We start from the raw sequence: 22,291 nt of genomic DNA on the forward strand, positions 1-22,291 counted from the left end.
GGTTTGAGCCCCATATCAGGCTCTGTGCTGACAGCTCAGTCTGGAACCTGCTTCAGATTCTGTCTCCCTCTTTCTCTGGCCCCCCCACCCCGCACCCCACTCTCTCTGAAAAACACTTCGGTGATTAAGTAAAACTGTTGCGGATGTGTTCCTGATGCTTAGCTACATGAAGGGAAAGCCTGCTTATTACGACGCTTTTATCTTTAAGCCCCAAGGCACGCACAGCCGTCCCCCACGCACAGGTGCTGCGACCTGGCTCCTGACAGACTGACGGCAGAAAAAGGCAGATATGCAAAAGATACATCTTGGAAACTTAGGTTGAAATTGGCATTTATTTATGAAAAAGTCTACACGTACTGTTTGCATTTTAAAATGAGGTTTAAGGTATCAAGAAAAGTGCCATTAGCTTTATAGTGGTTAAAGTCACCGGAGCATTTACCTTGGAGTAGATGCCAATAGTCATGCAAACTAATAATGAAAGAGGAAATTGATTTTTTTTAAAAACCTCAGCATTAAGAATGAATTCTAACTTTCTTTGAAGCCACTCACTTTCCTTAAAAAAAAACCAGCAACAGTAGGAGGAGCACAGACCACTTTACACAGTGAAGGTGTGTGTTCACAGGCTGCAAACAAAACCCCACATCAAAACCACATTCTCTTTAACCTGTGAACCACACAAAGTTGCTTTGGTAAATTCTTATCAAGGAAAAATACTTTTCTCCCAAAGCACATCAATAAATACATTAAAAACCACAAACATACTTATTTTCATGTAATCAGATGCAACAGAAGAGTTTATTTTTATGTTAATCTTTGCAGACAGGAAAAATGATTTACAGTGCACGCTCCACTTCCCATCTGGCTTTGTCTTCAGATTTGAGAAACAGTATTATGAAGGCGTAGGTTGCCAACCCCACGTCACAGACTTCCACAGCGGTGAGTGACAGGCACTTAGCATCCCCACATGACTCTGCAGCGGCCCACAGGGTGCGACTCACACCTGCCGGCCGGGACCCCCCCCCCCCCCCCCCCCCAACGAGGCAGCTTCGCAGAGCCTCGGACACAGTGTTTATTTCCCCGGGCCTCTGGCTCCCACTGCAGAATCCTTGCATAAACCCGCCACCGTGGGCATAGCTGGAGGGGACGCGGGGTGGCGGCCTAGCTACTGACCCATTTACCTGAGGAAACAAGGCTTTCCCTGCAACGCGAAACTCCCGGCATTTCAAGGTTCTAACACAAACTGGACTAAACACCACTAAAACGTGCCCCCCTTTCCAGACTTGGTCAGGTAAGCTCCTTGTTCAGTTAGCACAAGACGGGAGAAAGACAGCTACATGGATAGAGGACAGACGGACACTGTTCCCCCTTGGGAGTCCTGCCGTCAGGCCCGCGCGGTGACCCCCAAGAAGGTTAAATGAGCAGCACGGAGGAGGACAGTGTTTTTCACGAGAGGTATGCACAGTGTAACTAGAGGTTTTTGTTTTTAACCCAAAAAACCCCTATGCCTTTTCTTTCAAACCACGTTACCTAAGACAGACTGGAGTGCCACCTGCTGTGGAGACCTGTGTGGCCTCCCTTCGAACACACAACACCTGGACATCACAGAGAGGCACTTGCAGTGTTTTATACAGTTTAAACTCCATCAGCAAGTCGGGATTTGCCAAACACAAGAGTGTCTAAACTCAGTGGCTAAATGGATCCACACTTTATGGTTCCTTAACCTGCAATCAGAGAATGTGAAGATCAAGCCATGAAGTTCAGGACCAGTGACAGGCACGCTTGGTCACCAGCCAGCGCGCACGCGGGTCGAGACCACAGCCACCACCCAGCACGCACACGAGACCCCTCCTCCCAGGGCACAAGACGAAGATGTGTGCACCTGGTGGCATTTCACGCTTGACCAAACGTAGCCTCTGCTTTGCCGGTATCTAAAATGAGAAGAAGTTCAACTTGCTGGGTTAACCGGGTTAAATGCAACTGAACGTGACCTCGGGAAGACTGGTCTGGCGCCCGGATGACAGACTCCTGCTGACGGGAGGACGGCGCGGCTGCTACGGTCTTGAGAGTCACAGAGGCGCACGGATGCCACATGCGGGGGACATGATAAAGACCGCGCGAGGCGGCTCCGCGGCCGGACGCCAAGCTGTGGGGGCTGTTGTGGGGCCGCCTCAGACGCACACACACCCTCTGGGGGCCCCCGCCAAGCCCGCGGAGGGGGACAGTCCAAATGTGGGCACGCAGAGGAGAGCCTCCGCCGTCCACACGCAAGGCCTGGACGCCCCGACGCAAACGGACACGCCAGGAATCAGCAGACGAGAGCCCGCACGCCACCAGAGGGGCTGCGCGGGCCCCTCGGGGGGGCGGCGTGCCCGCAGGTCACTCCAGCTCCTCCCAGTCGTCGGTCAGGTGGCCTCGGCTCTGCCGTCGGATGCCAACCAGCTTCCCGGCCGACCGGAGGCTCCAGCGCGAGCTGTTCCCCGAGCTGGCCAGGCTGGTGTATTTGCTGCAGCCGCCAGCGCCCTCCTCCCAGCCCGGCCCGGACGGGCGGCCGCTCGCGGGGTCGCCCGGCCCAGCGCTCACGTCCTCCAGAGCAAGTCGGGGAGGCTCCCAGCCTTCGATCTCATCTGGCTTCTTCGACTGTATGTTCTGTTTTAAACCCAAATTGTCCCAAAATCCCGATTTCTTCTCTGTTTTCAGCTCTTCCCTCAACCGTAAGTTAGCTCTGCGGGAGACAAGAGGGCAAGTGTCGGTGGCCGCGGCCCTCAGGGCCTCAAGCAGGGTCTGCTGTATACACAGAACATTCTTTGGTGAAAACTTTAAATCATTTAGTAGGGGAACACAAACCTGCAGTGTCAAACTTGAAAGTCAGAAAAGAAAACTTAGTCCCTACACGTCAGAGAAACCAAAGGCCGTATTTTAAGAAGACATGCCAGGCGGCACACAGGCAGAGAGCTGGCTCCCAGGGAGACACTCGAGTGTTTTGAGTGCAACAAGAAACGCGGGGTCAAATTCAGAAACACAGGGATGGACATTCCTCTCATCAAATCGGTCTTCAGAAGGCTTAGCACACTTAGCAGGCTTGGCTGAAGCGGTGAGTGGGGAACTCGTGGAAACCATGCCCCATGAAGATGGGACGCTGCGGGGGCGGGGGGGGGGGGGGGCGCGGCGCGGAGCACCAGGATGTGTGCATTGCGGGCTGGTCCCACAGCCGGACTGGACCGAGGGGCCCGTGCACACAGTCCAGCCACAGGAGCGTGCGGAGAGGTCACGGCCAGGGTGCCACCCAGGCATCCTCGGGCCTCAACTGAGCACCTGGCCTGCGGTCGGGCTCGCAGAAACTCCCCTCACAATCAGACGTGCCGTTGGCAATACCACTCAGCTGTCGCTGAATTTGGTATTTTCATGTTTAAATACACTTTTTAGAATTTCAGTTACAGTAAATGTCAATGTGTCAGTTTAAATATATTCAATTTTCCAAAATCTTTTACAGTTCACCAGTCCTTTGCATTTTTAACTTTTTTCCCTTGATTTTTTAAAGCTAGAATATCTCCAGCACGGCTACAGGCCCTGGAAGGCTAACGCGTTCCACTTACAATTCTGAGTTCAAGAGCTCGTCTGAGGAAACGCCTTCTTCCACTTTTCCATAACCTCTCAAAAGGTCCTTCTAGCCACCCTTGTGACCTTCTCCCAGAAAAACATTTTACTCGTTTTGTCTCCTGAATGTCAAAACTAGTACAACCCACTTCTGTCTACTCCCCGGGGAAGGAAACCCTCCTATCTGCCCGCGAGTCGGAGGGACGGACCACAGTTTTGAGGTAACGTCACCCACGGCACCTGCCTCCCTGGAGACCATAGCACTTGAACCCACGGACACTTACCCTTTGGACTTGGGGGATTTACATCTTTCAAGCAGGTGCTGTTCATCGTCTTTATTAAACAGAGAAGTCACTTCCTTCCAGCCTCGGAAACTTGCTCCCTGAACCTAGTAAGAGGTTAGAAAAAGATAAAATCTGAGGTAGTAAATAAACAGTAACCATGGAGCTTGAAGTTAGAAAAGAAACCAGCATGGCCTGCCTTCCTCCGCCGTGTCTGCACACGGGCAGTTCCCCCTGGCTGTAGGTGACCACAGAGGTCACACACATGGCACCCGCCACCAGCATGTCCAGGCTGCCAGGGTCACTCCCCCATGCTCCGGAACAGGCTGGCCAACAGTCCTATGTTGGGACAGCCATACCAGGCTGGGGTGGGCGGGGAGGGGGTTGGAGAGGAGGTCACTTTACGGAGTCTGTCCCAGTCCAGATGTGTCTCAGCCAATGCCTGGCACCTCAGACTCAAAGGTCTGTGTTAATAAGGAATGGAGGAAAAGGCAGGTCCCCTGAGCAGGTGCCTTGTGCATGAACTCACCGAGCTGGGCCTGGATTTCTCTTGTTTGTGAGTGGAGGGGAACAGAGGGGGACTCCTAGGGGGCAGACCTAGCTTTCGGATACTTTGACATGTTAAATATGTAACATAAAGTGACTGTGGACACTGGACCAAGAGGCTGCATGACGGCCACGGCTTCCGACAGTATCTGAGAACAGAGAGAATGGCTCGTTAACGAACCTGCTGGGTGACCCGATGGCCCAGCAGCCCCGAGAGGGTCCGGCCCAATCCTGAGTGTAAATGTGGGTGCGAGCTGGCCGGGGCCGCCCCATGGGAGAACTGATCTCGATGAGGAGGCCTTTTCAGAGTGTGCAGATGAGCTGGGGACACGGCTACGTCCTCCCGTGCTGCGGTCACCAGGTGGGGGGACGCGAGCCAGCAGCAGTGCTGTCCAGCCCCGGGGTCCTCGTTCTCAGCTTCCCTGTCGACTCTGTATCAACTTCTGCACGTTAATAAATTTCCATTTGTAACTTTTCAGTCTTTCTACCGTGTGCCCTGGCCGTTCCTCACCCTCCCCAGAAGCCAAAAGCTTCTTTTACCAGGAAGGTCAGAGTTCGTGGGCTCATTCTGCGGGACATCAAATCCTTGTTAGTTCACAGATCTGTTGAAGACCTGGGTTCAGGCAGTGAGGATGGGGGTCTCTACGGACAGGTGACACTGGAAGAGGCAGAAGTCACATGGAACTACACGGACAGATGATAGATGGCAGCAGACCCACAAAGCAGAGGGGCCGGCAGTGAGTGCCCGTGTGACTTGGTGGGGCGGGTGGAACTGTGTGCAGCCACGGCCGGCCGGGCACTCGGCTCTGTGGGCCTGACGCCCGTGCCACAGACTGAGCTCTGACCACAGTGGTAGAAAACTAGACATCGTTAAAGGAGGAAAGCGAGAAACTCAGGAACACCTGGAAATTAAAAACCATTCTTCGGAACAGCCAACGGATCAAAGGAGAAATTTAAACAAAAATCTTGAGACAAACAAAAATGGAAAACAACTACAGAAACCCGGGGGATGTAGCAAAAGCTGTGCTAAGAGGAAGCTCGTACAGAAACAAGAAAGCCTGCAAGTAAAGCACCTAACACTGTGTCTCAAGGTGCTAGAAAAGGAATAACAAACTGAGCCCAAAGCTGGCGGAATGAAGGAAACGGTAAAGATTAGAGGAGAAATAAGCGAAATACAGAACATAAAACCGACAAATCTTTAGCTAGACTCACCAAGGAAAACAGGAGCCACGTGAACAAAATTTTATGTAAAAGACAGAAGACATGACAGCTGACAGCTCATGACCACAGGATGGTAAGACGCTATGAACAACATACACCAGCAAACTAAACGACCTCGAAAAAATGGATAAATTCTTAGAAACATACAAGACTGAACATACCAAGACTGAAGTAGGAAGAAACAGAAAATCTGCACAAACCATTACTACGAAGGAGACTGAATCCGTAATCAAAAGTCTCCCAAGGAAGGAAAGCCCCGGACCAGTGGGCTTCACTGGTGACTCTACCGAACACTTTAAAAGAATTAACACTAATCCTTCTCAAACTGTTCCAAAAGCTAAAAGAGGAGGGAACACTCCCAAACTCATTTACAAGGAAGGCCCGCATTATCCTAACAGCAAAGCCAGAAAAGGACACTTGAAGCAAAAAAAAAAAAAAAAAAAAAAAGGGCCAGTACCCCTGATGAATATAGATGCAAAAATTCTCAGTGAAATACTAGCAGACCCAACTTCACAGCACGTTGTAAGAATCCCTCGCGAGGTCAAGTGAGATTTATCCCTGGGATGTGAGAATGGTTCAAATATGCAAGTTGATAAACACAGTCCTTCACAAATGAAAGAATCAAAGGAAACAATCTTACCTCAGTAGATGCAAACAAAGTATTTAACAAAATGCAACACCCACTCATGATTAAAAACTCAACAAATTCGGTATAGAAGGAACAGAACAACTGAGTAAAGGTAATAAATGACAAGCCCACAGCTAACATCGCACTCTGGTGAAAGGCTGAAAGCTTCTCTCAGATCAAAAATGAAACAAGGATGCTCACCCCTGTTCAACCTAGCAATGGATGTCCTAGCTAGGGCAACTGGACAAGGAAAAGGAGGAAGGGGCTGACTGGAAAGGATTATGTGAAACTGTCTCTGTTTGCAGAATACATGATTTTATATACAGAAAACCCCACAGACTCCAGCAAACCACTGTCAGGTCTAATCCACGACTTCAGTGCACCTGCAGCGTGCAAATGAACATTCAGAATTCAGTAACCTTTCTTTATGTTAACAGTGAATTTTCTAAAAAGGAAATAAAATGCTCCCCTTTACAACAGCATCAAAAACAATAAACTACTTAACAATAAATTTAATCAACTGGTGAAAGAGCTCTACACTGAAAACTACAAGACACTGGCGAAAGAAAAGTGAAGAGGACAGAAAGAGAGAGAGAGTATCCTCTGTTCACGGACTCCAGCGATACTGCCCAAATCTCCATACTTCCCAAAGCTGACTACACACTCAGTGTGATCCCTGAACGATTCCAATGGTATTTTTTTTTTTGACAAACAATCCTAAAAGTGTGAACAGAACCACAAAAGACCCCAGATAGCCAAACCACTAAGAAAGAAAAAGTGGGAAGCCCCACCCTCCTGGATTACGAAGCTGGCATAATAAAACCCCATGGCACTGGCAAAGACACAAGGACACACAGGGAACAGAACGAGCAGCCCAGAAATACACCCTTATACACAGTCACCCAGTACCTAATGAGAGACATTAACATTCAGTGTAGAAAAGACAGCTTCCTCAGTAAAAGTTTTCGGGAAAACTGGCCCACTGTCTTGTAGCACTCACAAAAATTAGCTAGAAATGCATTAAAGACTTAAATTTAAGACTGGAAAACCATACGGGGCCCCTGGGTGGCCCAGCTGGTTGAGCATCCAACTTCAGCTCAGCTCATGATCACGGTTCATGGGTTCGAGCCCTGTGTCAGGCTCTGTGCTGACAACTCAGAGCCTGGAGCCTGCTTCAGATTCTGTGTCTCCCTCTCTCTGTGCCCCTCCCCTGCTCACGCTGTGTGTGTCTCTCTCTCAAAAATAAACATTTAAAAAATTTTTGAAGGAAAGAAAAAGAGACTGGAAAATCATGGAAGTCCTAGAAGAGAACAGGACAAAGCCCCTTGACATGGGTCGTGGTGATGCCTTTTGAGTGTGACACCTAAGGAAGGCACAAGCAATGAGAGCAAGACTACACAACTGGGACCAAACCAGAGTCTGCACAGAACAAATGACCAGCAAAATGAAAAAACAAACAAACAAACAAACAAAAAAACACCCCAGCCTGCAGAATAAGGAAAAAATGTGCAAACCATGTAGCTGATAAGGTGGTAATATCCAAAATATATAAAGAACTCTACCTTAATAACAACAAAACAATAATCCTATTTTAAAATGGGGAAAAGATCTGAATAGGAACTTTTCCAAGGCCACGTACACACTAAGGTGCCCCACGTCACCCCTCACCAGGGAGATACGAGGCACTTCGGTCACAATGTCCGAACTCAAAAACTAGAAACTGCAGGTGCTGGTGAGGATGGGGAGAAACCACTGGTGGGAAGGTACCTGGGTGCAGCCACTGTGGAAAACTGTGTAGAGGTTTCTCAAACGACTGAAAATGGAAGTACCATGTGATCCAGCATTTCACTCCAAGGAGGCAAAACCGACACTGAAGGGGCACCCGCACCCCGTTTTCAGAGCGGCACGAGCATTATTCACAAGAGCCAAGATAAGGAAATAGCCTGAGTTTCCACTGACGCATGAAGGAAACGTAGTACACACACAAGGGAATAGCATTCAGCCATAAAACAAGAAGGAAGTCCCGCTGTTTGTGACAACGTGGATGGACCTCGAAGGGATTGTACCAACGGAGAAATCAGAGAAACACAAATACTGGGATCTCACTTGTTAATGGCATCTTAAAAACAAACTCAAGAAAAAAGCGAACAGATTTGTGGATACTGGAGGCACAGTGAGGGGGTGCGGAATTGGAGGAAGGGATCAAGTGGTACAAACTCCCAGCTAGAAGATAAGGAAGTACTGAGGTGCAACGTACGACATGGGGACACGGCCGAGTCTGTGATACATCCTAAAAGTTCTATGAAAAGAAAAAACATCTTTCCTTCTCATGTAGGTGACACGATGTCGCTGTGCCCAGAATTCCAGCCGCCGTGCTGCACGTCTGGTGCTCAGCAGTGCTGTCTGCAGCGACACGTCCATAAAATGAGAAATAAAACAAGGGAACCTGCAAACTTCACCTCCTTGGATCAGGATACAGACCCTTATCCATGCCATCCTTCAAACTTCAGTCTCACACTTCATTATCTCCAACAAGATGTCCCCAAATTACTTGAAAACCAAATAGAGAGTCATCTGCATTGTCTTCGGTTGCTCCTCAGGCAATAAAATGCTAGGCTGAAGTGCTTTAGTTACCCCAAGGAAGCAAGGGCAAACTCTTTAATTCCTGGCATCATGAGCAACCCCAGAAGCACCTGTTCACGGTACTGAGAAAGCAGTGGCTACTGTCCCCAGGGGCCTGCTGCAACTCTTGGTCCAAAATGTACCAATACACAGATTTTACCACAACAGGAAAAACTACACCAACACTGAATGGTGATGGGGGCGTCTGGGGGGTTCAGTCAGCTAAGTGTCTGACTCTTGATCTCAGCTCAGGTCATTATCTCACAGTTCATGGCATGAAGCCCCGAGTCAGGGTCTGTGCTGACAGTGCAGAGCCTGCTTGGGATTTTCTCTCTCTCTGTCTCTGTCCCTCCCCTGCTCGCATGTGCAAACACTCTCTCAAAATAAATAAACCTAAAAAAAAAAAAAAACCAAAGCCCTGAATGGTGACGGATGAGCCACACCATTTCATTGGAGAGGACAAAGGGAATATTATACCAAAATACCTCTGAAAAACAGGAACTAATGCAGGGACCCCAAAGAAGAATACGACACAACACACTGGTTAAGTCCCACACATGCCATGTAACCTGTGGGCACTGGTTCCGTCCATGTCCTGCGTAATGCCAATACTTTAATAAAAGCAACTAAATGTGTGTACTTTTTCAAGGTATTTGAGTTCACAGGGGATTTTTAGGGGAGAAAGTTAAAAATCGTTGGGTCAGGTATGCCAATATTGTATTAGGAGATCACTGTTGTCAGTAATTATAAGGTGAGAGTTCAAGGTCAGTGTGTAAGTCACCAGGTGTGCGGTGTGTGACCTGGTGCGAGTGACTTACGTACATGAACCCACGAGTGCTCTGATGCCCAGAATCGCTCGCATGCTAAACGCATCTTCTGGTGTCGACGCAGAAGAACCGGAGAACCACGTTCCCAGCCACGGCGGATCGCACGCGGGGCTCCCGGGTCGCACTCTGCACCCAGGGAAGGGAGGTGACGGCGTGTGTGTTGGCGGCAGGGCCACGGGAACCTCCCCAGAGCCTCTCCTTGGCATCAGCATCAGCCAGCGTGTGCTCACTCTGCCTGAAAGCCGTGGAGACGACACCTGCTCTACAGCCTCGCTCCCAAGCTACGAGCGGCCCACGCGGGAATGGGCACAGGCTGCCGTGTCTCAAGGAACATGGAGAGCCACAGCCAGGCCAAGGGTTCCAATTATGATGTCATTTTCAGAGACTTTTTCTAGACCATTCTAAACTTGAGAACTCACAATAATCTTACGTTTACACACCCAGAGGTTACTGACAAACTGGTAATCCTGGAGAAAATGCTTTCACCACCCAGTTCAGGCCTCTAGGTCAAACTGTGAATCCATATCCCCGGCTCTGTAGAGCTGTCGGGCCACAGGGACAATTCTGACCGGGACACTCAGCAGCCCACAGGAAGCGCACGCTGAAAATACCTTAGAGGGACGTGGTCTGCCTCCCCGGCGCAGCCTCCGAGCTTCTCTCCACACCAGCGGGAGTCAGAGACCTGGCCTTCCTGGCAGAGGTAGGCACTGAGCCAGTGTGAAGCCGACAGGGGCAGCCTGGTTCCCAAGCCCTGCTTGTCCCCACTGTCCCACCTGGAGGACCAGATGACAGAGACATCTTGGGTACACGCAGATGCAAAGGCAACGGTGACAAGCATCCCTCCCTCCACTGAGGGCGTGTGGCTAACCGGGGTCCTTGAGGTGGGTAAGAGTGAGATGGGCTGGCCCTCTGCCCGAAACAAGGGGCCACAGGCCGCCCTGCTGGAGAGCCGGCCTTCTGAGACCCCAGGGGCGCCCGCTGACGGCCCTCGGTCAGGCTGGGGTGAAGCGTGAGTGGCACACACGGTCCCGAGACCAGCACAGTAAGCGACCGTGTCCTGCACAGGTGCTCCCTGGGGGCCTGCGGGTCAAAGGCACTTGTAACCACAGGGCGCAGGAGCCACACGCGGCCACTCACTCTGAGGTGCACAGTCCCGTGGCCGTGCCCACGGACGGGACGCACACAGGAACTCAGGACCCTTAGACGTGTGTGCACGTCTCTTCTTTCACAGACCCCGAGCATCCACACCAGCTCTGAACCATTCACATGGGTGGAAGGGAAGCCTGGGATTCAGAGGAAAGCGGATCTTTGTGTGGACGAGGCCAGTGAACAAGAAAACACACTCTGTAGTCCCAAACAGGGTCCAAACCCAATGCCCGTCAGCAGAGGGCTCAGTGAGACAGCAGGGTGCGTCTGCACCCAGCTAGAAGGGCCCACGGGCGCGACCACGACACTGCCAGCAACATGTGCACACGAATCACAAAGGCAGAATGCCAACAGTCCCCACTCCCTACCGGGTGGTGTCCCTGTACGTGCAGGTGCAGCCATGTCTGGTCTTTATACAGTTACATGTACGTGTTCACGTACATGTCCTGATGGAGCCATCCCTGCATGGGGTATTAAAGTTTTTATATGTTTATACCTGTCTTTTAGACGTGTATCTTCTATGCCAACAGCACAGCAAGGAAAGAACTGGTTGGCTGGCAAATTAAAAAGAGACTCCTTGTTCACCCTTTGAGTGTCTTAGTTTGGGCAGTTGTAACAGACCACAGACGGAGCGGCTCACCCAACACTTAATCCTCCCAGTGCTGGAGGCTGGACGGGCAGATCTGGGGTCAGGTGAGGGTCCACCTCCTCCTGGTGCACAGACAGTGTCTTCCCTGTGTCCCTGTGTGGAGGAGGAAGGGCCAGGAGTGCTGTGGGGTCTCCTCTGTAAGGACCCTAACCCCATCACAGAGGCTGCACCCTCACGACCTCCTCTCCTCACAAAGCCCCCCTTCTGAACTGTCACCTTGGGGCTTAGGTTTCACCGAATGAAATCGAGGGGGACACAGACACAGCCTATAGCACTGGTGAACATATAATCCACCAAAAATGTATGTGTCTTGAGCTGCCGTCCTAAGACCTGGTAAGTCGGTGTTCCTCCTCTGAGCCACAAAGGCAGCAAGTAACTGAGTCACTGTTTTCTCAGTTCTCTCTGGGGATTATGACCTGACCCCATCCTAGCTGCACAGAAGAGGAAGTAATTCCCCTTGTATCACATCTGAACTCCTGCCAGATAAGCAGACTGGCACAGGCTCCCATCGCAGCAACCCCTCTCAGCCCCTCCCACCTGTGGGAAGGGGCAGGAAAGAGGGCACACGGTGCCCCCCACACAGCGACACTCAGGCGGCCCAGGAAGTGAACGACAGGCAGAGCCCTCCACGTGGCCTGTCCTCCTGGTCCTTAGGTAAACACAGCTCACCAGGAAAGCAGGGAAGACAGGGCAGGGGTTGGGGCGGGTGGGCAGGCAGGGCAAATCAAAATGCAGATGAGGACATGAAAAGGAGACCAGACATTACTGAAGAGATACGAAGTCAAATGGGAGAAGAACCACATGCAAGAGAGAAAGGTTTAGGACAAAACGAATGTAAACGCTGTTGCGTCCAGATGCGAGTTTCACGAGGAAACACAAGACGATGGTGGGGAACGCCAGCCGCAGCAGTGCCCCCGGCACAGAACAAAACCTCTTCTCAAGCCCACACGCACACACGTGGGGACAAAGGACAGCACGCACGTTTACACCTGCTGAGAAAGACCGGTTCCAGGAGCGTGGCAAGAGCCCATGTTTTCAGCACGCCTCTGGGCAGCAGTGGAGGCCGGAGGGAGACGTCCTAAGGGACGATCACTGCGTCTAGAATTTTGTGCCACAGGTGACATGTGAAAGCAAAAAACCGCAACAAGAAATAAGAGCCACTCTCCGACCGTGGAAAGCGTCTCTCATGCTGCGGAGGAGCTCGTCCTGCAAGTGCTCCGCTCTAAATCGGCCGAACAGGGAGGGGACCGTTCACACACACAGCATGCACTCTCTACAGAACTCCTAGCCCATATACTGCAGAGTGAGCACTGCACTCGGAAGCGCGGAATCCGGTGTCTTGGGGGACAGCTTAAAACATTAAAAGTGATAAATTGTGAAGAGCAAAAATTATGGTGGAGAGAGAACGAGTTGGGAACTGCTTCTTTTACTTGTAACTTTATAGGGCTTTTTTAACTGGAAAAATAAAAAACAAGAAAAACACTAGGAACGGTTGGCATATATAATAACATCCAGTGACCTCTCCCAGCCTGGCACTCAGACAACAGAGAAAAATAACAGGCATCCAGATTGACAAGGAAGAAGTAAACTTTCACTATTTGCAGATGACAGGATACTCTATGGAGAAAATCTGAAAGACTCCACCAAAAAATGGCTACAACTGATAAAAATAAATTCAGGAAAGTGGCAGGATACAAAATCAACATAAAGAAATCTGTTGCATTTCTATGTACCAATAATAAGGCAGCAAAAACATAAATTAGGAAAATAATTCCACTTACAAATGCACCAAAAATAATAAGATACCCAGAAATAAACCTAACCAAAGAGGTAAAAGATCTGTACTCTGGAAACTATAAAACACTGATAAAAGAAACTGAAGAAGACACAAAGAAATGCAAGGACATCCCATGCTCATGGATAAGAAGGACAAATATTGTTAAAATGTCAATACTACCCAAAACAATCTACAGAATTAATGCAATCCCTATCAAAATACCAACAGCATTCTTCACAGAGCTAGAACAAACAATCCTAAAATTTGTATGGAACCACAAAAGACCCCAAATAGCCGAAGAAATCTTGAAAAAGAAAAGTAAAGCTGGAGGCATCACCATTCAACTTCGAGTTATATTACAAAGCTATAGTGATAGAAACAGTATGGTACTGGCACAGAAATAGGAAGTATATCAATACAACAGAATAGAAAACCCAGAAATGGACCCACAACTATATGGCCAACTCATCTTCGACAAAGCAGGAAAGAATTTGATGGAAAAAAAGACGGTCTCTTCAACAAATGGTGCTAGGAAAACTGGAGGGTGGCATGCAGAAGAATGAAGAACTGGACCACTTTCTTAACACCGTACACAAAAATAAATTCAAAATGAATGAAAGTCCTAAATATGAGGCAGGAAACTATCAAAATCCTAGACAAGAACACAGGCAGCTACCTCTTTGACAACGGCCACAGTAACTTTACGAGGCACGTCTCTGTAGGCAAGGGAAACAAAAGCAAAAGTAAACTACTGGGACTATATCAAAATAAAAAGCTTTTGCACAGTGAAGGTAACAACAAAACTAAAGGCAACTTTGCAAATGATATAGCCAAAAAGGAGTTAGTACCCAACCCACATAAAAAATTTATCAAGGGCGCCTGGGTGGCTCAGTCGGTTAAGTGTCCAGGTCTTGATGTCAGCTCAGGTCATTATCTCACTGTTAGTGAGTTTGAGCCCTGCATCAGGCCCTGTGCTGACAGTGCAGAGCCTGCTTGGGATTTCTCTCTCCCTCTCTCTGTCTCTGCCCCTCCTCAGCTTGCTCACTCGCTCACTCTCAATAAATAAATACATACATACATACGTACATACATACATACATACAAAAAAAGAACTTCTCAAACTTGATATCCAAAAAAGCAATTAAAATATAAGAAGACATGAATAGAGAATTTTCCAAAGATGAGGTACAGACAGCCAACAGACACATGAAAAGATGCTTGACATCACTCATCATCAGGGAAATGCAAATCAAAACTACAATGAGACACCACCTCACACCTGTCAGAATGGCTAATAAATTAGCAACACAGGAAACCAGTGTTAGCGAGGATGTGGAGAGAAAAGAACCCTCTTGCACTGTTGGTAGGAATGCAACCTGGTGCAGCCACAATACTGAGGGTCCTCAAAAAGTTAAAAATAGAACTACCTGATATTCAGCAACTGCATTAGGTTCTTGCCCAAAGAATGCAAAAATGCTAATTCAAAGGGATACATGCACCTGGATGTTTACAGCAGCATTACCTACAACAGAAAAACTATGGAAGCAGCCCAAGTGTCCATCGCCTGATGACACACACATGCACACACACACACACACACTAGAATGTCACTCGGCCATTAAAAAGAATTAACAACGATGTGGATGGAGCTGAAGAGGATAATGCCTAAGTGAAAGAAATCAGCGAGAGAAAGACAACTTATGATTTCACTCAGATGTGGAATTTGGGAAACAAACCAGCAAAGGAGAAAGAGAGAGAGACAAACCAAAAAAGAGACTAACTCCAGAGAACACACGGGTGGTCACCAGAGGGGAGGGGGGCGGGGGGAGGGAAGCAGGTGTTGGGGACAAAGGATACACTTGTGGTGAGGGCACCGGCTGTGGTGTGGACGTGCAAGGTCACTGTATTGCACACCTGGAACTAATATTACACTGTGTGTTAACTACACCGGAATTAAGATAAAAACTTTAAAAAATCCAGCCTTCAACATGAATTTTATAAAACTAAAAACAGCCAAGTAGAAAAATGGGCACAACAAAGGAAAAGCCAGTCTCTGGACACATGGTGTCCAGAGATGGTGACCTGGGAGCTGCCTGGGAGACCTGGGTCTCGGCCTCGCCACCTCAGGTCAGCTCTGCAAGTTCACTGTATCCATGGGGGTGGAAGAACAAAGGATCTCGGTGCCGGCTGAGCTGCTGTCATTTAAATAGCTCTCCTGTTTGCCCCGGGTTGTGACCCAGTTGTGATCCCTGCCAGGAGGGGATGGCTCGGCTGATGGGGCAGCGCCCACAGGGGCTCCTCAGGTTTCTCTGAAAAGCTGAGACGCTGCATTTGGGGTAACAACGTGTTCCTTTCTCTCTTTAGTCTTCTTTGTCTCGTTTAACCTTGGAACGCAGCAGTGACGTGCTAATTAAGAGTCCTGAGGCCAGGAAACAGTGACAGAAGGCAGTGTCCCTAATCAATTTGTTTACCAAGTGAGTGCGAGGATCAAGTTTACAAGATGCTCAGAGAAGGGAAGTCGGGGGCACTGCGGAGACTCCGGACCAGCACACTCAGTCCAGCACCATAAAACCTCTGCACTTAATACCCACAGACTGTCAGGAAGAGGTGGGTAAGCCGCACGCGACCTGTCAATTCCTGTGAGTGTGGCCAGCATACACCCTCAGTCAACCCACGTCTTCACACGCCAGCATTTACATTTCAGACCAATCAATGTGCCAAAAGCCAGCGAGGACAGCGGTGAGACAGCCACTCGGACAAGCGAGCTTGTGTTCTTTGCTTGGGCACATTCTGCAACCCAAAGTTAACAATAATAAACTCACTCAGAACTGATTTTAAGTGGCATTTTTAATCATTTCCCATCCCTAGAAATTTCTACCTTATGTCCTTCACAATATCTGTTTGAAAACCAAACGGTAAACTGACAGTGGTAACTACTTATTTAGAGCAAGGAGAATCTGGAGCGGGGAAGGGGGCATTTGTACTTCCCACACCCAGCCGCCTAACAAAGTACTTCGTGGAAATGAAAATTAAGCTTCCTAAATGACGAGTTAACGTTCAGTCTACACAAACCATACGTAACTGCATGGAGTCTTGAACGCCTGATGGAAACAAACGTGTTAATCAGAGCACGTGGAGGGCTTCGGCGATCTCACACCGAACAGCACGCACACCTGTCTGTGGCACAGAGCGGCCTGGCGCGGCCTCCTGGGCACAGGTGCCCTCCCATCCAGCAGGCACCAGACACATTACTGCTGCGTGGGAATCCATGCGCACCTGTGGTCGGCACTCGTCGGCTTCAGTAACCGGCCGGCGGCAGGGGTGGGGGGGAGCGGGACTTGGAGAGCAGCTCTGGAAGAAAAAGACTTTCTATCCAAAGGGGCTGACCTCCTATTAAAAACAATTCACAAGCTCTGCTCAGCATCAGCCATTGCTGGCTTTCTAGATACCCCGTAGGCTAGAATAGAGCGATATCCCATGGGCTGCAAGATTTCAAGGCCATCTGAACTTGAAAAAGTTGGTCCATTAGTTGTACCTGACGGATGTAAATTTGCCTCCTACTTCACCTTGTGTCAAGAGCTAAAACTGGACCTAACCTTGTCTTATTTCTTGGTGGGTAATAACTGAAAATAAAGGTTTTATTTCCATGCTCTCTTCTTAAAAGTAATGAGAACAATCAAACAGGAATCATTTATCATCACGTGTTTTCTGACCTGTGTGTGCACCCCCAAGACAATGATCATATTTCATTCCCCCCCTCTTCTATTTAGATTTTGTTTACGTGGGGTTTTGTTAAACCAGGGTGTTGGATATCACTTGGAAGGGATACCAATTACAATTAGAAAGCTGAATTCTTAACTTTTAAAATCAATTTCAAGGACATGACAATTGGCATTTCTCTCAGAAACCACATTTTGAGTGTGGAGGTTAATTGTACGGAATGCCACTTTTTTTTTTAAACAAATGGTACAATGTAAAGAAAATCCCTTAATCAATAGAGATCTCTGAGTAATAAAAAAACAGATACATAGATAAAAGTTTTAAAAAAGTCCGCTTTCCAAAAATAATTTTGAAGCAGCCAAAAAAAAAAGAATGCATGACCAACCACAGACACACACACACACACACACACACACACACACACCCCAATTTACACAAAAGCTGGGTGTGAGAGCACCCAGATGTTGGATTTAACAACAACAGAAGTACTACAAAGCAGCCATTATCAATATGTTCTAACAGGACTGAGGGAAACAATGTCAAAGAATAAATAAAGGTATGACGGCAACGCTGCCCCACGAGAAAACATCAGTAAAGACACAGATGTGACCATGAAGACCAGGAAGTACAACAAATGAAACAAAAACTTACTGGCGGGTTTCAGCAGGTCTTAATTTGGAGACTAAAGACCCCCCCCCCCAACCCAAAGAAGGATCAGCACAGATCGATTACGAAGCCAACAACCAGGGACAACGAGAATGAAGAAAAACGAGGCAGCGGCACACGCCCAACCAAAAGCGCCAGGAGAAGGGAGAGTCGACAGAACGTTACCTGGCTTCACTGAAAACCAAAAACCAGTATGTCCGGAAAGCTTAACGAAGTACAAATGGGATGAACACACACCCGCAAACACACACACACCAAAATCCACCCGCCACCGGTTCACGGGACACCGTCCCGACGTGAAGCAGGGAGTGGTCCCCGTCCTGCAGGACTGGCCTGCCCGCAGCCAGACTGCAGGCGTCCCGGGACACCCCCACTTCGGATGGAAGAGAGATAAATGCAGGGCTCCCATGATCCGTTCCGGTACCAGAACTGAAAGAAAACTTCACAGAACTAAGGAAACCTCCAGACCGAAGACTACAGGTGTCAGCCGGGCAACGGCCGAATGAAGAGACACACAGGGGAGGCGGGGGAGGCCGTGCAGGGCCTCGGCGCCCTCCTCCAGAGACGGCCCGCTCTTCACCCCCCACCCCCTGCACCTCTGTGTGCTCACCAGCCACAAAGCTCCACTAAGTCTCGTGTGCAAAGTTTTTATTGGAGTTTCATGCTGCAGGCATGACTGACTAAATCACTGGCCAGAAGCTAGATTTCAATGTCCAGTCTTCTCCCTTCTGGAAATCTCAAGCCTCTCGTCACAGGCCTGGTCCTTCTAGTGACGAATCCTCATCTTCAGTCATTGTGTTAGCAAAACAAACGCTCCTCACATTCAGGAAATCTCAAGGATTTTAGAGCCTCTGTGCTAGGTATCAGGAGCAAGGACCACACACATTTTTTATTACACCACACAAAGGCAAGGAGAGAATCTTGAAAACTACAAGAGAAAATGATTAGTCGCTTACCAAGGAAGCCCTAGGAAGACTGAAAGCTGACTCTCCCAAGACAACAGTGGAGGCGAGGAGGCCGTGGAGTATCACATCCAAAGCACCAGCAAACAAAGGCTGTCAAACAAAAATCTTTACCCATTAAAGCTATCTTTCAGAAAGAAAGATGAAATCAAGACTTCCCTAGATAAACAAGTTTGAAAGAAAAACAAGTTTGAAAGAATGTGTTGCCTTACAAGAAGCACTACAGGAAGCCCCTTGGGCTAAAAGCAAGTAACACAGTGAGCAGATCCACAGGGAACACAAAGAACATGGTAAGGAGATGAGGTCATTTCATATAAAACACAGTATAAGGCCTCCTTTTTTGCCTTCTTATAATTAACTTAAAAAAGTATATAATACAATATGTATATAATACAATGTTGGGCCCACAACATCTACAAATATAATGCATGTGTAATGTATTTGCCAGTAACGACATAAAGGAAGTGGGTAGGAAGAAAAGTGTACTGGACTAATTACTACAGACAGTAAGTGATAAACTAAAATGTTATGTGAGAAAATACACACAACGCAAAAGGGAACAGAAGAGAAATAGAGAAGCAAAAAAACCTGGGACACAGAAAACAAAAAGTAAAATGTCAGATGTAAACCCCACCACAGTGATACTATTACATGTAAGTGGATTAAATAATCAGTCAAAGGCAGAGACTGCCATACTGAATTATAAAATCTGATCCTACTAAAGGGTGCCTACAGGAAACATACCCTAACTTCAAAGATACAGGAGACTGAAAGTAAAAGGAAGAGAGATCATAGAAACAAGCAACCACACACACACACACACACACACACACACACACACACACACACACACACACACAAAGCTGGAGCAGTTCCATCAGTGAATAAGATAAACATTAAAATTTCAAAAGTTGTTGGGGTGCCTGGGTGGCGCAGTCGGTTAAGCATCCGTCTTCAGCCAGGTCACGATCTCGCGGTCCATGAGTTCGAGCCCCGCATCAGGCTCTGGGCTGATGGCTCAGAGCCTGGAGCCTGTTTCCGATTCTGTGTCTCCCTCTCTCTCTGCCCCTCCCCCGTTCATGCTCTGTCTCTCTCTGTCCCAAAAATAAATAAAAAACGTTGAAAAAAATTTTTTTTAATTTCAAAAGTTGCTAAAGATAAAGAGAAATTTCATAATGACAAATGGATATGACAATTAAAGACATACAGACTCATACTAACAACAAAATGCAAAAGGAAAAACGGGGGCGCCTGGGTAGCTCAGTCAGTTGGGCGTCCGACTGTATTTCGGCTCAGGTCATGATCTCATGGTTTAAGAGTTCAAACCTAGTGTCGGGCTGTATGCTGACAGTGCAGAGCCTGCTTGGGATTCTTGCTTTGTGTGTGTGTGTGTGTGTGTGTGTGTGTCAAAATAAATAAACTTAAAGTTTAAAAAAATAGGGGCGCCTGGGTGGCTCAGTCAGTTAAGTATCTGACTTTGGCTCAGGTCACGTTCTCAGTTTGTGGGTTTGAGCCTCACGTCGGGCTCTGTGCTAACAGCTCAGAGCCTGGAGCCTTCTTCGGATTCTGTGTCTCCCTCTCTCTCTACCCCTCCCCTGCTTGCACTCTCTCTCTCAAAAATAAAATAAAACATTTTTTTAAAAGTAAAATAAAAAGGAAGCAAAACCAGACAGAAATAAAGGGAGAATGAGATAAGCCAACAATGAAAGCTGTGCCACTATCAAACATGAACACCCCTACACATACAATAAGCCACAGGAGCAACAAAAACACTCCAACAACAGAGCACACTCTGAAGTGTGCAAAGAGCAGGGTACAGGAGGGAATGTACACCAGACCCAGAACAAACCTCCTTATATTTGTTAACAGGATGAACTACTTCTGAGTAGGTTCTCTGACAACAGTGGTATGAGATCAGAAATCAACAGCAAGAAAACTCACAAATACTGGAAATTAAACAACACATTGCTAAACAACCACCGAGTCAAACAGGGACTGAAAAGGGAAACCAAAAATAGTTCGAAATAAATTACAGACAAGACACAACCTACCCAAACTCATGGGATTCAGTTAAGCAGTGCTTACAGGAAAATGTTTACCTTTAAATGTCTATATAAAGAACAAGGATTTCAAATCAATAATCTAAACTTCCACCTCAACACTGGAAAAACAAATAACCTAACACAAAGGAGAAGAAAAGAAATAAAAAAGATGAAAGCAGAAACCAATCAGAGAGAAGAAGATAACAGTTAACAAAAACAAAAGCTGGCTCTTTCAAAAGATCAACAAAATTGACAAATCTTTAGACTGACCAAAGGAAAAAGAGAGGAGACTCAAATTACTAGAATCAGTAATGAAAGAGGAGACATTATTATTGACTTTACAAAAATAAGGATAATAGGGATGCTTGGGTGGGTTCAGTCAGTTAAGTTGAGGCTTGATTTTAGCTCAGGTCATGATCTCAGGGTTTGTGAGTTCAAGCCCCGAGTCAGGCTCTGTGCTGACAGCACAGAGCCTGCTTAGGATTCTCTCTCTCCCTCTCTGTCTCCACCCCTCCCCCATTCACAGTCTCTTGTGCGCTCTCTCAAAATGAATATTTTTTTTAAAAAACCTTAAAAAATGAGAAGAACTCTGAACAACTGTATGTCAACAAATTACACAACACAAATCAAATTCCTACATAGACACACTACCAAAATGGACTCAAGAAAACAAAAAATCTGAACAGACTTCTAAAACAATCGGACAATTTGAATCAATAATCCAGAAGCTACCCTAAAAGAAAGGCACAGGCTCAGATGTCTTCACCACCGAATCCTACCAAACACTTAAAAGAATAAATATCACTTATTCACAAATTCTTCCAAAGTGTGTAAGAGGAAGAAACACTTCCTAACTCATTTTCTTTTTTTTTTTTACTTTTACTTTTATTTTTTATTTTTTTAAATTTACATCCAAATTAGTTAGCATTTAGTGCAACAATGATTTCAGGAGTAGATTCCTTAGTGCCCCTTACCCATTTGGCCCATCCCCCCTCCCACAACCCCTCCAGTAACCCTCAGTTTGTTCTCCATATTTAGGAGTCTCTTCTGTTTTGTCCCCCTCCCTGTTTTTATATTATTTTTGTTTCCCTTCCCTTATGTTCATCTGTTTTGTCTCTTAAAGTCCTCATATGAGTGAAGTCATGTGATTTTTGTCTTTCTCTGACTAATTTCACTTAGCATAATACCCTCCAGTTCCATCCACATAGTTGCAAATGGCAAGATTTCATTCTTTTTGATTGCCAAGTAATACTCCATTGTATGTATCTACCACATCTTCCTTATCCATTCATCCATCAATGGACGTTCAGGCTCTTTCCATACTTTGGCTATTGTTGATAGTGCTGCTCTGAACGTGGGGGTGCATGTGTCCCTTTGAAACAGCACACCTGTATCCCTTGGATAAATGCCTAGTAGTGTAATTGCTGGGTCGTAGGGTAGTTCTATTTTTAGTTTTTTGAGGAACCTCCGTACTGTTTTCCACAGTGGCTGCACCAGCTTGCATTCCCATCCTAACTCATTTTCTAACAGAAATATTACCCTCATACCAAAACCAGACAAATACATCATAAGAAAAGGAAATAGACCAGTATCTCATACAAATATAAACA

The 22,291-nt window shown here is 47.3% G+C and overlaps 1 protein-coding gene and 1 long non-coding RNA gene across 4 annotated transcripts in view; one reads left to right on the forward strand and one right to left on the reverse strand.

The window, feature by feature from the left end:
- Positions 1-313: 313 nt before the first annotated feature.
- TDRP (testis development related protein) overlaps positions 314-22,291 on the reverse strand; it is a 40,638-nt gene continuing 18,660 nt past the window's right edge. For 2 of the 3 annotated variants that reach the window (XM_027049950.2, XM_027049951.2), the window contains 2 exons: positions 3,879-3,982; positions 314-2,722 (listed from right to left, as the gene is read on the reverse strand). In XM_027049950.2, the coding sequence (XP_026905751.1) occupies positions 2,377-2,722; positions 3,879-3,982 (450 nt within the window). In that variant the 3' untranslated portion in view covers positions 314-2,376. Of the gene's footprint in view, positions 2,723-3,878; positions 3,983-9,714; positions 10,297-22,291 lie in introns of those variants that run through there. The other variant, XM_053216206.1, reaches the window with a different exon arrangement.
- On the forward strand, positions 10,395-14,386 carry LOC128314293 (uncharacterized). The gene is made up of 2 exons (XR_008295766.1): positions 10,395-10,600; positions 10,951-14,386. It is a non-coding gene; the product is annotated as an uncharacterized LOC128314293 (long non-coding RNA).

Source organism: Acinonyx jubatus, chromosome B1 (genome assembly GCF_027475565.1).
Source record: "Acinonyx jubatus isolate Ajub_Pintada_27869175 chromosome B1, VMU_Ajub_asm_v1.0, whole genome shotgun sequence".
Lineage (NCBI taxonomy): Eukaryota > Metazoa > Chordata > Mammalia > Carnivora > Felidae > Acinonyx > Acinonyx jubatus.